The 14844-nt window shown below is 46.2% G+C and overlaps 1 protein-coding gene and 1 long non-coding RNA gene across 2 annotated transcripts in view; one reads left to right on the forward strand and one right to left on the reverse strand.

Moving 5' to 3' along the window:
- Positions 1-12005, reverse strand: part of SRP72 (signal recognition particle 72) — a 31411-nt gene extending 19406 nt beyond the window's left edge. Inside the window, exons 1-6 of the mRNA XM_002717161.6 lie at positions 11878-12005; positions 9004-9124; positions 4664-4787; positions 2297-2440; positions 2104-2215; positions 265-296 (exon numbers count right to left, since the gene is read on the reverse strand). Of these exons, the coding sequence (XP_002717207.1) occupies positions 265-296; positions 2104-2215; positions 2297-2440; positions 4664-4787; positions 9004-9124; positions 11878-11986 (642 nt within the window). The 5' untranslated portion in view covers positions 11987-12005. The remainder of the gene's footprint in view (positions 1-264; positions 297-2103; positions 2216-2296; positions 2441-4663; positions 4788-9003; positions 9125-11877) is intronic.
- Positions 3870-10812, forward strand: LOC149125177 (uncharacterized). Its single transcript, XR_016212181.1, has 2 exons — positions 3870-4310; positions 4643-10812. It is a non-coding gene; the product is annotated as an uncharacterized LOC149125177 (long non-coding RNA).
- Positions 12006-14844: the final 2839 nt, after the last annotated feature.

Raw genomic sequence — 14844 nt, forward strand, 5'->3', positions numbered from 1 at the left:
ACAGTAGTTAAGACAACACGTGGGATGCCTGCAGCCCTGTAAGAGCACCTGGGTTCAAGACCCAGGTCTCCCTCTAATAGCTCTCTGCTCACGTGCACCCCAGGAGTCAGCCACCCCCACAGGAGACCCAGACTGTGGTCCTCGCCCAGCTCCAGGTGCTGCTGGTATCGGGATGAACCAACAGACAGTAGATCCGTCTCTACTTTCAAATAAAATCCAAGTGTTTTTTTTTAAGTTTGGGTTTAGTAACAGTGGAATACTTACTGAGTCTTCTGAAAATGAATGGCGGCACAGATCTATAGAAGAAAATTGTTCTACCATTAGTATTGCTGGGTAACTGCCATTTCTTTTACCATTACAAAGAGAACTAAACTCTTCAGCAGAATATTTCAAAATAATCTTAAAATAAGCCCATGTGAAATTTATATTAGCATCAAATATACTACTGCAAAGGGCATTTAAAACAAATAAATGTAATAAATGCTGGCTGCTAAAAGTCAATTACAGGAGAGCACAAAAATAAAGACAATAATCCTACCTCCAGGGAAAAAGTGCTGGCATTTCAGTTTATTTTTTAAAAATATAAATGGAGAACAGCTTTTTGAAATGAAAGTGGTATATTCTAAATACTCTTTGGAAACTGCTCATCCCCTACTAATATACTGTGAACATCTTCATTACAATACAGATCTATTTTTTTACATTATTGATTTTAATGACTGCATGGTAGTCTACTTTATTATTATAGTAAAGCAACCAATTCTTTAACAGTACCGAAATTAATGCTGCTCCCACATTTTTGTTCTTACAGGCATCCCTTCAATTAACATTCATAATGATAAAATGAAAACTATCTAATTAATTCATCAAAAGAATTATTTTTCTGGAAATGGCATTCCTGGATCAAAGGGTATCAAATTTGAAAATCTGCTACACAGCATCGAACTGCCCAATGCAGAGCCTGTCCTACTTTTACACTCAAAGCTGCCAGATATGAGTGTCCTTGTCCTATACCACTGCCAGACATGAGAGTGTCCTTGTCCTATACCACTGTCCACAGTTGGGGACGACCAAGCAGCTACAGCTCTTACACAACTCCTCCTTCTCGTCATGCTCTATCCACTGCTCTCATTTTAACCTCCAACATCTAACAGTAAAACAGGCCCTGTTTCACCTTCTTCCTTCCTGCCATTGCAGTCCCTATGGCATCCTTTTATAGCTTACAAGAGAAAATGTCTGGGCCACCACCTGCAGTGCCAGTATCCCATATGGGCACAAGTTCTAGTCCTGGCTGCTCCACTTCCAACACAGCTCTCTGCTGTGCCTGGGAAAGCAGTGGAAGATGGCTCTAGTGCTCAGGCCCCTGCCCAACATGGGAGACCCAGAAAAAGCTATAGGCTCCTGGCTTCTGATCAGCGCAGCTCCGGCCGTTGCGGCCAGTTGGGCAGTGAACCAGTGGATGGAAGACCTCTCTCTGCCTCTGCCTCTCTGTAACTCTTCCTTTCAAATAAATAACAAATAAGTCTTTAAAAAAAAAAAAAAAAAGAGAAAATGTTTGCAGAAGAAACACGTAAATGTTTCAGGAGCTGACACCAGACAAGAGTATTTTAACAATTTTTTTTCCTAATTGAAAGCATCAAAGCATGTAAATTTTGTATATAGGAATTTATTACATGAAATTAAAATGTGCTCAAAGGGTGCTAATAATACATGAATGAGGTATATATGGCCTATGTCAGTACTTACTTGGGTGCTGGCTTAACAACCGCAACTACACTTGCTGAATGCATACATTACATGCTATGTACCATTGTAAATGCCTGACATTAACACTCTGCATTTAACAGTCATAGTTGACTTGTCTCAAAATTGAAATTTTTTAATACCTAGTGTGCCTGAACATGGACGAGTGGAATGGCTTAAGGATTAGACAGAAATATAGGAGATAGTTAAAAAGAGAATGGCTAGCTGAACTTTGAGAATTTCCCAGGTTTCATCAATAACTCCCTCTTGATAATTTCACAAAACTCAGTGTGATTTTTGAAGATACTCTGCCAAGTCACATGCATGTTATATTGACAGATAATCTGAATCAATGCCAACCTTCAGCTTTCTGTAGGATTTTCATTGCCTGGTTCAGGTGGCCCTGTCCTATCAGTGCACACGCAGCATTGTAGCACAGTTCATGGGTGCCTTCCTGCAGGCCCAAGTTCTCCTGTCAGGGAGCAAGAGACCAGTCAAACACCAGACACAGATACTCCTTCCCGGCTACCCAGGTACACAAAAGGACGCTCACCGGAACCACTTTTTCCCAATTGCTTTGAGCTGCAACAACTGCTGAAAGGTTTGTTTTCCTCTCCTCGTCATAATCATCCTGGGAGTTTCGGACAAGATCTCTGTACACAGTTAAGCACTCATCATAGCGTTCCAGGCGATATAACTAAAAGACAAAAAAAGCAAGTGAACAATCAAGGAAGACAAACACAGCGTTACGTGTGCAACACTACTCACACCGTTTTCACAACCACTAAGGAGAAAGACTAATTCAGTGTAACATATGTAACCACCATTTATCTTTTGTAATTTTTAATTACTTTTGTGTGCTAATATATTTTTTTATTTTTTTTAAATATTTTATTTAATGAACATAAATTTCCAAAGTACAGCTTATGGATTACAATAGCTTCCCCCCATAACTTCCCTCCCACCCACAACACTCCCCTCTCCCACTCCCTCTCACCTTCCATTCACATCAAGATTAATTTTCAATTATCTCTATATACAGAAGATCAATTTAGCATATATTAAGTAAAGATTTCCACAGTTTACACCCACACAGAAACACAAAGTGTAAAATACTATTTGAGTACTAGTTATAGCATTAATTAAACACCTGAGAGTAATTGTGTATTAATTACAGAGTTCAACCAATAGTTTTAAGTAGAACATAAAAAATACTAAAAGGGTAAAGTATTAAGTTTTTTTTTTGGTTTGTTTGTTATATATATATATATATTTTATTTAATAAATGTGAATTTACAAAGTGCAACTTGTGTATTGTTGTGGCTCCCCCCCCCCAACCTCCCTTCCTCCCGTGGCCCTCCCCTCTCCCACTCCCTCTCCCATCCCGCCCTTCATCAAGTTTCATTTTCAATTACCTTCATATACTGAAGATCAACTTAGTATATACTAAGCAAGGATTTCAACAGGCTGTGTGTGCTAATATTTTTAAAAAGGACTCGCAATGAGTCCTCACATATTGCAGATTTGAAGAGTTTAGAAAAATAACTTTCTTCACTTTCCTTCTTGAAGTCAGTCAGGTGCCTGAGTGGCTTATGAAAAGAAACCTTTCTAAAGAAATGAACCCAATTACCTGCATCTGAATTACAACGAAAAAAATTTTCTACAACCAAAAATCATTAAAGCCCAGCCCCAGTAAACAGAAACAAAATAAAATGGTAATAAGCACTTAATATTGCCTAGTTCACTATATATAATTCACTTTTCTTTTTCAGAAACCAGCTACTGTACACGTACACAATATAATTCCTGCCTATTTTATTCAAGTTTTCTCCAAGGACAGTAACAACAGCTACTCTGGATTAATGAGTTCACTACGCACGACAGAGACGGTCCCTTCATCAACCTCAATGCTGGAATTCACCCGAAACTTACCCAGTTTACCTTAGGAGTTCTTCAGAGAACTATAATCCATGAACTTGCCCAAATACTTCATAAGCTCATCTATATTGATAAATTTACATTCCTTCTTGGGGACAACCACATTATCTGTCCTAAACTGACATTTCAAAAATCTTTTGAGAGGATTTTGCTAGCTTTAACATATATACTTCTGTCCTCCCTTCATTAACATTCTTCTATTAGGATTAATTTTAAGTCTCAAAATCCTTATAGAATAAAATATATTCATGATTTCACAGGCTGAAATCAACCAAATTCTCATCCACCAGGACTGTCTCCATTGAAAAAGTAAAAGTTAAATAACTGAAAGAGGTACTATAAATAAGTGTATAAACTCACTGGTCTTCAGCTTTCTAAGTAAAAAGTCCAAATTTCACAGAATGATTCTTCTACTTTCTTTAATGTTCTAAGTACCCTGAGGAAGTCACTTGTTCACAGAACACTCGATTATGCAACCGTTGGTAAGAAAATCAAGAGGCGGGAACACGTTCAAACCTCGAGAACTGGTTTGGTGGCCAGGTTTGTGGAGCAGCAGGATGGGCTGGGTTTCCTCACCCCTGCTGCCTGCTAGAGGCAGAGGCATGCTCACTCAGGACGACTGAGAACAGGTATTTTTTTTTTTTTTTTTTTTTTTTTTTGACAGGCAGAGTGGACAGTGAGAGAGAGAGACAGAGAGAGAAAGGTCTTCCTTTGCCGTTGGTTCACCCTCCAATGGCCGCCGCTGCAGCCGGCGCACCGCGCTGATCCTGGCAGGAGCCAGGAGCCAGGTGCTTTTCCTGGTCTCCCATGGGGTGCAGGGCCCAAGCACCTGGGCCATCCTCCACTGCACTCCCTGGCCATAGCAGAGAGCTGGCCTGGAAGAGGGGCAACCGGGACAGAATCCGGCGCCCCAACCGGGACTAGAACCCGGTGTGCCGGCGCCGCAAGGTGGAGAGAACAGGTATTTTAAAGCAGTAATTACCACTTGTCCATAAAGCTCCTTCAGTTTGTCTGTCTGCTGGTTGGCACTCTCTATGGTCTTCAAGGCGTTCTCAATTCTGTTTAGCCTGTACTCACAGTACGCCTTCTCAAAGGAGAGCGAGTTGCTGGAGAAGGAAAACACCAGAATCTGTTACCATCTGACAATGCAGAGCACCCACCATATGCCAGAATATTCTTGGCACTTACTGTGTATCCATCTATCCGATCCCCATTACAACAAGAAACTCACAGAGGTTAGTAATTTGTCCAAATATCAGACAGCTCTTAAGTGACAGAAAATAATAATTACCCTAGCCTTTCTTGCTTTCATGGATATTCGTATTAGAATTACTTGCCTTTTGAAACCAACATTTAAGAAGAAAATCACAAGAGAAGGCAATTAGCACAGCAATTAGGAAACCTGCATCCTGCCTGCCTCCCATGTGAGAGCCCGGGGTGGAGGGTGGAGTCCCGCCTCTGCTTCTGACTCCAGCTTCCTGCTCAAGGGCACGCGGGGAAGCAACGGACTCAATGGCTCGAGGAGTTGGGTCCCTGCCACCCACAAAGGAGACTCAGACTGGGTTCTTTGGCCTGGCTCAGCCCTGGCTATTGTGTGGGTTTGGGGGGATGAACCAGTTGATGGAAAACTTTGCCAATTTCTGTCCTCTCTACCTTTCAAATAAAATGAATATATATATATATAATGAATATAATAAAAACAAATATATATGTATATAATGAATATAATAAAAATTTAAAAAGGCAGTGGCAGGGACAACCCTTGGGATGTCCACATCCTACACTGGAGTGTCTAGGATAGTTCCACCTCTGCCTTCCAATCCTGCTTCCTGCTAGCATGCCTGGGAGGCAGATGATGGTTTAAGTACTTGGGTCCTTGAACCATGTAGGAGTCCTGGATTGAGACTGGGCACCTGGCTTTGGCCTGGCCCAGCCCTGGCTGTTGCAGGCACTAAGGGAGAAAATTAATGGATAGAAAATCTGTCACTCTGCCTTTCAAATAAAGAAGTAAATAAATCTTTTTTAAAAAGTATATAAAAAGCAAATTAAGTTAGCTAAATAACTGTCTTAGATACAAAGAGAATCGTAACACTGTTTTTAAAGGATTACTCTATTTATTATTAAAAATAAACTTTTGGAGCTGGCATTGTGGCGTAGTGGGTTAAGGTGCCATCTGTGATGCCGACATCTCATAGGGGCACTGGTTCAGACCTGGGGCTCACTTGCAACCCAGCTCCCTGCTGATGCACCCAGGAAAGCAGCAGAGGATGGCCCAACTACTTAGGAGCCTGCACCTACACGGGAGACCTGGAAGAAGCTCCTGGCTCTGGCTTCTGCACAACTGAACCCCAGCCACTGTGGCCATTTGGGAAGTGAACCAGCAAATGGAAGACTTCTCTATCTTTCCCTCTCTAACTCTGACTTTTAAACAAATCCTTAAAAAATAAACACACTTTTAATTCAATTTTTCCACAAACTTAAAAAAAAAAAGTTGTATTTGTTTTTATTTGGGAGTAAGGGCTCCCCCTCCACTGGCACACTCCCCAAATGCCCACAGCAGTCACTTGGTCAGGCTGATGCGGGGAGAGGAAAATCCAATCCAGATGTACATGTGGGTGGCGGCAATTCACCCACTTGAGCCTTCACCACTGCATTAGCGGGAAGCTGGAGTTGGGAGTAAGGAGCCCGAACTGGGCATCAAACCCAGGCGCTGCAACGCTGGGTTTGGGCATTCTGACTTCCAGGCCACATGTCTGCCTCCGAATGGGTCAGCTTCACTTTCTCTCACCTATTGATAAAACAGGGAGCCATGAGGTGGCGCTTTGGCCTGTGTTTAAGACACTGGTCGGGATGCCTGCATCACATATCAGACTGCCTGGGTCTGAGTGCCAGCTCTGCTCCCAATTCCGTCTCCCTCCCTGCTCATGCACAGCCTTGGAGACCGCAGGTGATGGCTGGAGCAGCTGAATCTCTGCCACTGAGTTCCCAGCTCTCAGCCTGGCCCAGATCCCTCCACTGCGGCATACGGGGAAGGAATCGGGGGTTGGAAACTTCTTGTCTGCCTCTCTCTGTTTCTTTACAAAGGTTACAGACAAAAATTGCTTCTTTTAGCTTGTTCAAGAAACAATCAATTAGCAAAGAAAGAAGATAATTAGAAATCTCAACATAATACAGTCAACTGGCAAACACACAACTATGAAAGCACTTAAATACAGAAACTTAAAATCTCATCTATATTAATGATAATGCAAACTCCTTTTGAAGTTTCAATCATAACACAATAGGAAAAATATTTACCAAAGCAACTAGTAATATGTTTTATTTAATTACCTAAAAAAACTTGAAAACCTCCCTATTGTACAGAATAGCCAAAATTCAAAATATGGAGTTTTAACATAAACTTTTAAAATAATTTTCTCTTTGAGAGGAAGAGATAAAGAGAGAGAGAGAGAGAGGTAGAGAGAGAGGAAGCAAGAGAGAGAGACCTCCTATCCTAATGGTTTACTCAAGTGACCACTACAGGTGGCAGCTGAGAATTCAATTCAGATCTCTCACGTGGGTGGCAGGAACCCAATTGCTTGAGCCCTCAGCACTGCTTCCCAGGGTCTGCATTAGCAGGAAGGAGGCTGGAGTCAGGAACCAGAGGCAGGTACTGAGCCCAGGCACTTCCGTACGGGATGCAGATGTTTTAGTCACCAAATGGCCAGCCATCGTGGATACGTTTAATAAACAAAGCAGTGTCCTCTTTATTTACCTTTAAAGAAAGCTTTACAGTTGGTTTTCCATCTGTAATACACTTACATGACTCAAATATAAAAACAACAAGACATACAAAAAGAGGTTTTACTCCCAGTAGCCCATCCAAATCTAACCTGTTCCTCCTCACACTCTACGAGTGACCGTATTTATTCATCGGTTTTCTTTCTAGAGTTTGTTTTAACAAACACGAGCAAATACCTACGTAAATTACATCTTCTTCTTCTCACTAAAGGAAGTATCCTATATACTGTTCACCTTAGAAACCAGTATGCCATTAGAGAATAAATGTGCTGCAAGCACAATTTCAATACATTTATCTTCTGAGGCCTAGGCATAAACGTAAAACAAAAAACCAAATTACAGTAACAGTGAACAAAATTTTAAAAAACTGTTGTTATGTATTCTAAAGACTATTAAAAATTCTCATCCTCATCTAAATAATCCTCAATAGAGTTGGGTACGGAGGTCAGGCTAAGTCTGTCAAGCTACCCTAACGACCGCTATGAACCGGGACACTCAGACATCCCTAACCTCCACTATGTACTTTCTGGGCCCGAGTTTTAAAAGACCTCTGCAAGTCTTTCTCTCGATATTTTCCAAGGCCTTATTTTATATTCAGGCCCCATTCCTCTCTATGGTTTCTTCCTTCTTAGAGGTTAAAAAGGAAAATAAGGATTTTTTTTAAAAGATATTATGTTTTTTTGGAAAGATTTATTTTATTTATTTGAAAGGCAGAGTTACAGAGAGAAAGAGGCAGAGGCAGAGGCAGAGAGAGGTCTTCTATCTGCTGGTTCACTCCCCAACTGGCCACAATGGCTGGAGCTGCGTCGATCCAAAGGAGCCAGGAGCTTCCTCTGGGTCTCCACGTGGGTGCAGGGGCTCAAGGCCTTGGCCATCTTCTGCTGCTTTCCCGGGCCATAGCAGAGAGCTGGATTGGAAGTGGAGCTCCTGGAACTTGAACTGGTATCCATATGGGATGCCAGCACTGCGGGCGGAGGCTTCACCCGCTGAGCCACAGCGCTGGCCCCAGACAAGGATTTAAAAAAAGGCTGCCTCGGGCCGACGCTGTGGTGCAGCAGTTTAAAGCCCGGCCTGCGGTGCCAGCATCCCATATGGGCTCCAGTTTGAGTCCCAGCTGCTCCACTTCCAATCCAGCTCCCTGCTAATGCACCTGGGAAAGTGGTGGAGGATGGCCCAAGACTTGGGCCCCTGCACCTACGTGGGAGACTGGAAGAAGCTCCTGGCCTTGGATTGGCTCAGCTCTCACTGTTGTGGCCATTTGGGGAGTGAACCAGTGCATGGAAGACCTCTCTCCTTCTCTAACTCTGTATTTCAAATAAATAAATCTATAACTCTTACAAAAAAAAAAAAAAAGCTGCCTACAGTAGAAAAGAACAAAAGTTTCTTTCAGTTTCAGAAACACTACGGGCAAGCCAAGCCCCACCCCCCACCAAAAAACGAAAGACAGGTCAGAAAAGACCGGTGGGGGAAAAGCCACGTTAGAGGTTACAGCTTCAGTACGAATGTTTTACGAAACGCACAGCCAACTACCTGGTCACTTACTTGGCTAACACTTTGGTGTGGGTATTGATAACATTCAAGGCTTCCTTGAAACTTCCGTTCTGGATAAGGCATACCACTTTACAGTGCAGAGCAGTGACATCATCCTTGTTGATCTGCAGGACTGGAGAACAATTTTAGGAAAGTCATTTTTAACGCAATTCCTTTTTCACATTTTTATTAAATTTTTCCTTCCTCAAGAATCTACACTGCCAATTTTTTTTTGACAGGCAGAGTGGACAATGAGAGAGAGAGACACAGAGAGAAAGGTCTTCCTTTACCATTGGTTCACCCTCCAGCGGCCGGCGCGCTGTGGCTGGAGCATGGTGCTGATCCGAAGCCGGGAGCCAGGTGCTTCTCCTGGTCTCCTATGTGGGTGCAGGGCCCAAGCACTTGGGCCATCCTCCACTGCACTCCCTGGCCACAGCAGAGAGCTGGACTGGAAGAGGGGCAACTGGGACAGAATCCGGCGCCCCGCACGGGACTAGAACCCGGTGTGCTGGCGCCACAAGGTGGAGGATTAGCCTACTGAGCCACAGTGTGGCCCTACACTGCCAATTTTAATGCATAGAAATGATAAGTCAAAACAAACAACAAAGAAAAAAATGACCAATGTGCATTCTAACTTAAGTGACAAAGTTATGGATTAGACTTGCAATGAGATAAAGTTTCCCGAGACACACAAACCAAAAAAGTATAATGAAATAATGGAGCAAGAAAGAAGCATGCTATATCCTATGTACTCATACCTCATTACTACACAGAAAAGCAAAAAGTTCATGAGGAATTTAGAAACCAAGGACACGTTTGGAGCAAGCATGGTGTCTTGGGCAAATCATTTCACAGCCTAATCTGTTTTCTGATTTTCAAAATGAGTATTGAAAGCACGACCTGTTTTATGAGGTTATCAGGAAGATAAACGAAGGCAGCGTTGTCATGCCGCAGGTTAAACGGCTGTTTAGGACGCTGGCATCCCACACTGGAGTGACAGCTCAAACCCTGGCTACTCCGCTTCTGATCCAGCATCTTGCCAATGTACCTGGGAAGGCAGTGGATGATGACCCAGTACTTGGGTCCCTACCACCTCCATGGGAGATCCAGATGGAGTCCCAGGCTCCTGGCTTCAGCCTGATCTTGCTCAGCCTCAACTGCTGTGGGCATCTGGGGAGTGAACCAGCAGAGGGACGCTCTCTCCCTCTCACTCTGCCTTGCAAATACATACGGAATTTTGTTTCAAAAAAAGAACAAGAAATAAGAATATCTAGATCTCGCTGACAATATTTCCAAAAAAACCCTTCAAAATTTCCCTTTTTAACCAAGATAACCAAAGAGAAATACAAGGAAGGACTCAGGCAGCCAAGTTTCAATGCTAACAGCTGTTCAGTGTCAAAATGCCCAGTCCTTGCTTCAGGGAAACTAACAATGGGAGTCCAGTCCTCAGTCTCAGAGCCAAAGGTCTTTCTACCAGTCAAGAAAACACAGGGGTGGGCATTCATTTGGCTTAGCAGTAAGTCTCTGCTCGGGACACTCACGTCCTACACTGGAGCCCCTGGGTTCAAGTCCTGGCTCCTCTGCTTGCCATCCCCCGTTCCTACCAATGCCCATGCTGGGGGGCAGCAGATGATAGCACAAAAACACCTGGGTCCCTGTCCCGCACGTGGGAGACCTGGATGGAATTCCTAACTCCTGGTTTTAGCCGGGCCTAGTGCTGCCTGGCTGGTGTGCGCATTTGGGGAGTGAACCAGCAGACTAAGATTTCTCGCCATCTGTTTCTCTGTCTATGCCTTTCAAAAAAAAAAAAAAAAAAAGAAACCACATAGTGATGAACAAACTGCCTGGCACAATACTGGTTGGAGGCCTAGCCAGAGGCTACAGTTAATTCAAACAAGTTAAGGAATCAAGTAATTTTAATTCATAACTATTTTCCAAAAGTGCATGCTGGGCACAATCACCACTCTTTGACACGGCAAGTGGTAGCTGAAAATTATTTATGTACAGCCTCGTATGTCACTAAGATACGTTTAAGGGCACCACTGCTCTGTACAGCTCAGCCCTGTCTTTGTGATCACATTTCCAAACCTAACATACACAGGTTATATCCCGAGTAGAGAGCGCAGGAGCACAGCCAAGGGGATTAAAATGCATGATCAAGGATTAAAAAAAAAACAAAAACAAAACCACCGCGGGGAGCTTCGGAGCCTCCCGACGCGGGGCGCCCAGCGCAGGCCCAGCTCTCCCGTCCTGCCATCTTCCCACGCGGGCGCCCACGGCCCACGGCCCACGGCCCACGGCCCACGGCCCACGGCCCACGACCCGGCTCGCGGGCGGCGGGGAGCCTCGGTCCGCGGGAACCGCAGGCCCGACGCCGCGAGCACCCGTCAGCACCAGCTTCGCAATTACGTGTCCCAGCGGGCCCCCGCCCCCGGCCGCGGCCCCGCGCAGCGCGCTGCCTCGCCGAGCGGTCCCGACCGCCGCACTCGCCGGGGCGAGGCTCCGACGCCGAGCGGGAGACGCGCAGAAGGCGGGCGTCGGAGGACAAGTCGCGGCTCCGGCGCCGAGCGGGAGACGCGCAGAAGGCGGGCGTCGGAGGACAAGTGGCGCAGCCGGCGGGCGCTGCGGTCTCTTTAAATCCCTACCTCGCTCCCCGCGGGGGACACCGGGGGAAGTACACGTGGCGCTAAGCACCCCGCGACCCCGGGCCGGCCCGAGCCGCCGAGGGGCCGCGACCCGCCCCCGCCTGGCGCTCGGGGCCCGGCCCTGGGCTGGGGGGCGCGGGGGTCTCCCCAGCCCGCGTCTGCCCCGAGCGCTCGCGCGCGCCGGAAGCGGGCCGCATCCTCCCGCCAGCCCGAGCCGCCCCGGCGCCCGCGCGACACTCACTCTTGTTGACGGTCTTGAGAGCGCGCGTGAAGTCGCCGTTCTGGCCATAGCGGTTGACTTCGCTCCACAGCGCAGGCACCGACACCCCCCCGCTGCCGCCGCTCGCCATCTTGGAGGAGACGAGGGGCGGGGCGGCGCGACCTCTGCCCCGGAAGAGGATCTCGGAGGCTGCCAAGCCGGGAAGGAAGCCGGTGGTTGCTAAGCATCGCGGAGCCCACCGAGTCTTCGTCCCGGAGTTAGCTGCGGGGACGTAACCTTCTGGTCTCAAGTCTACAAATGTGCTGGAGGCTGTCCTCCTTTCCTGAGCCGGTGTGGAGGAAAGTAACGCACTGCCATGAGGGAATCAGGGTTTGCGAAGACCTTGAATAACTCAATGGAAGAAGGTAGTGGATGAGTCCCAGCTGCTCGACTTCCGATCCAGCTCTCTGCTATGGCCTGGGAAGGCAGTGGAAGATGACCCAAGTCCTTAGGGCCCTGCACCTGCGTGGGAGACCTGGAAGAAGCTCCTGCCTTTGCCGTCCTTTGGAGAGTGAACCAGTGGATGGAAGCTAGCTCTCCGTCTCTCCTAACTGCCTTTCAAACAGAATAAATCTTAAAAAAAAAAAAAAAGCTGCCATTTCTTCTTCGTCCCCCGCTCCAGCAAGCCCCTCTCCCCAATATTTACTTGAAAATCAGTTACAGAGGAAGAGAAGTATCATAGGTGCTGGCTCACTACTTAAATGGCTGGAACAGCTGCAGCTGGGCCAGGCCAAAGCCAAGAGCCTGGATCTCCTTTGGAGTCCCCTGTATGGGTGTCAGGAGCCCAAGTATTGGGGCCATCTTCTGCTTCCCCAGGCGCATTCGCAGGGAGCTGTGGCATGAACTGGTTCATCTGGGAGGCCAGCTCCGCAGGCAGCTGCATAACCGGCCGTCCCAGCATGCCAGCTCCCAGCTCACTCCTTTTTATCCTCCATTATTTCTAAGATTCATCTTTTAGGAAACCTTGGGCTTTACTGAATGGGGAACGTTCTGGTTATGTCCTCTTACAAACCTCTATTTTTGAGTACTGTCATTCCAGGCCCGTGTCTGTCTGGACTATAGGTCTGTGGGGCCAGGGACCCTATTGCCTTGCTCAATATCCCTAGAATCTAGCACACTGCCTTCTGTGAGTACCTTACATAGTTGGGACTCAATAGTTTCCACCCGAGTCCCTGGAGGGCAGAAACTGTGTCCTGTTCGCAACTACGTTGTATGGTATCTGCTGAATTTCACATCTGGTCAGTGTAGGACAACGCAGAAACAGCACATGATGGTATAATCCTTGTGGACTAGTAAAAATCGCACTGTGAAATTGTGGTAGGTTTCAAGCCAGTTATGCCCACATTTCAGGGTTGGGAGTTCTAGATGACATCCAGTATAGCCAAGATCTCCTCGGGTAATTTTTCAGTTTTGCAGATTCCATTGAGTTCTCCAAAGATGTTTACAGTACATCCCAAAGAGCTCCTGCCTTTGAAGTGCTTTGCAAACTTCCCAAAACGATTTGATAGTTGACAATTTTCTTTTAAGATGATTTCCCTTTTTTGAGATTTACTTGAAAGGCAGAGATCTTCTATCAGCTGGTTAACTTTTCACTTGCCCACTGACTGCCAAGGGTGGGCCAGGCAGGAGCCAGAAGTGAGAACTCTATTAGGTCTCCTTTGTGAGTGGCAAGGTCCCAAGTACTTGGGCCTCATCTGGTGCCTTCCCAGGCACACGAGCAGGAAGCTGGATAGGAAGTGGAGGAGCTGTGACTCGAACTGGGCAATTCAAAGGGTGCTTTAACCTACTGCACCAAAACACCTACCTTGGATTTCTCTTTTTCTAAAAAATATTTTTATTTGAAAAGGGGAGAGGGAAAGAGGTCCAACCCACTGGTTAACTTCCCAAATACTCCTAACAGCTCAAGCTGAGCCTACGACCAACCAAAGCTGAGACCCAGGAACTCAATCCAGGTTTCCCATGTGGGTGGCAGGACCCAGGTATCTGAGCCACCAGTCTAATCAAAGCTTAAAAACACATTTAGGTGGAGTCTTTGCTAGGTGAGAACAAAACCTGAAAGAGCATCCAGTGTGACCTCCCGGATACCATGAACTCAAAGTTTAATGATGTTAAAAACTCAAGTCTTTTTAAATCATTCTTGCAAAGTAGCACAAAATAGAGAACTGAATACTGGGCCAGCGCCGCGGCTCAATAGGCTAATCCTCTGTCTTGCAGCCCCGGCACACCGGGTTTTAGTCCCGGGAGGGAGCCCAATTCTGTCCTGGTTGCCCCTCTTCCAGGCCAGCTCTCTGCTATGGCCCGGGAGTGCAGTGGAGGATGGCCCAAGTCCTTGGGCCCTGCACCCCATGGGAGACCAGGATGAGTACCTGGCTCCTGCCATCGGATCAGTGCAGTGTGCTGGCCGCAGCACGCCGGCCGCAGCAGCCACTGGAGGGTGAACCAACGGCAAAAGGAAGACCTTCCTCTCTGTCTCTCTCTCTCACTGTCCATTCTGTCAAAAAAAAAAAAAAAAAAGACTGAATACTACGAGTTTTATAATCCCCCATCTCTGGCAGATTAGCTAGGCACAGCTCATCAGAGCCTACAAGTGTGAGGGAAATAAACTTTAAATTACGTTGTCTCCTACCCTGGAGCTTATGATCCAATAGGGAACTACCAGTGGCTGGAAGTTTTCATGCAGGCAAAGACAAAGCTCTAGTAACTAACAAATTTTAATGACAAAACAGAAGGTACAGATGCGTGCAGTCCCAAACTCAGGAGGAAGACAAGTTGCCTTGAGGGAGTCACAGCAGCGAGCCTTAACTAAAGCCCATGGAGAGCCTTCGGGAGAGTCCACCAACCAATCCATTGCAATTTTCTAGGGCAGGTCAGTAACTGGTATTTTCAAAGGAATGTATGCTGTGCGAGAGCTTATGATAGAGGTCCTTGGACAAGCAACCTGGAAAAGGC

Source organism: Oryctolagus cuniculus, chromosome 8 (genome assembly GCF_051225735.1).
Source record: "Oryctolagus cuniculus isolate XC-2025 breed Fujian yellow rabbit chromosome 8, ASM5122573v1, whole genome shotgun sequence".
NCBI classification, from domain to species: Eukaryota; Metazoa; Chordata; class Mammalia; order Lagomorpha; family Leporidae; genus Oryctolagus; species Oryctolagus cuniculus.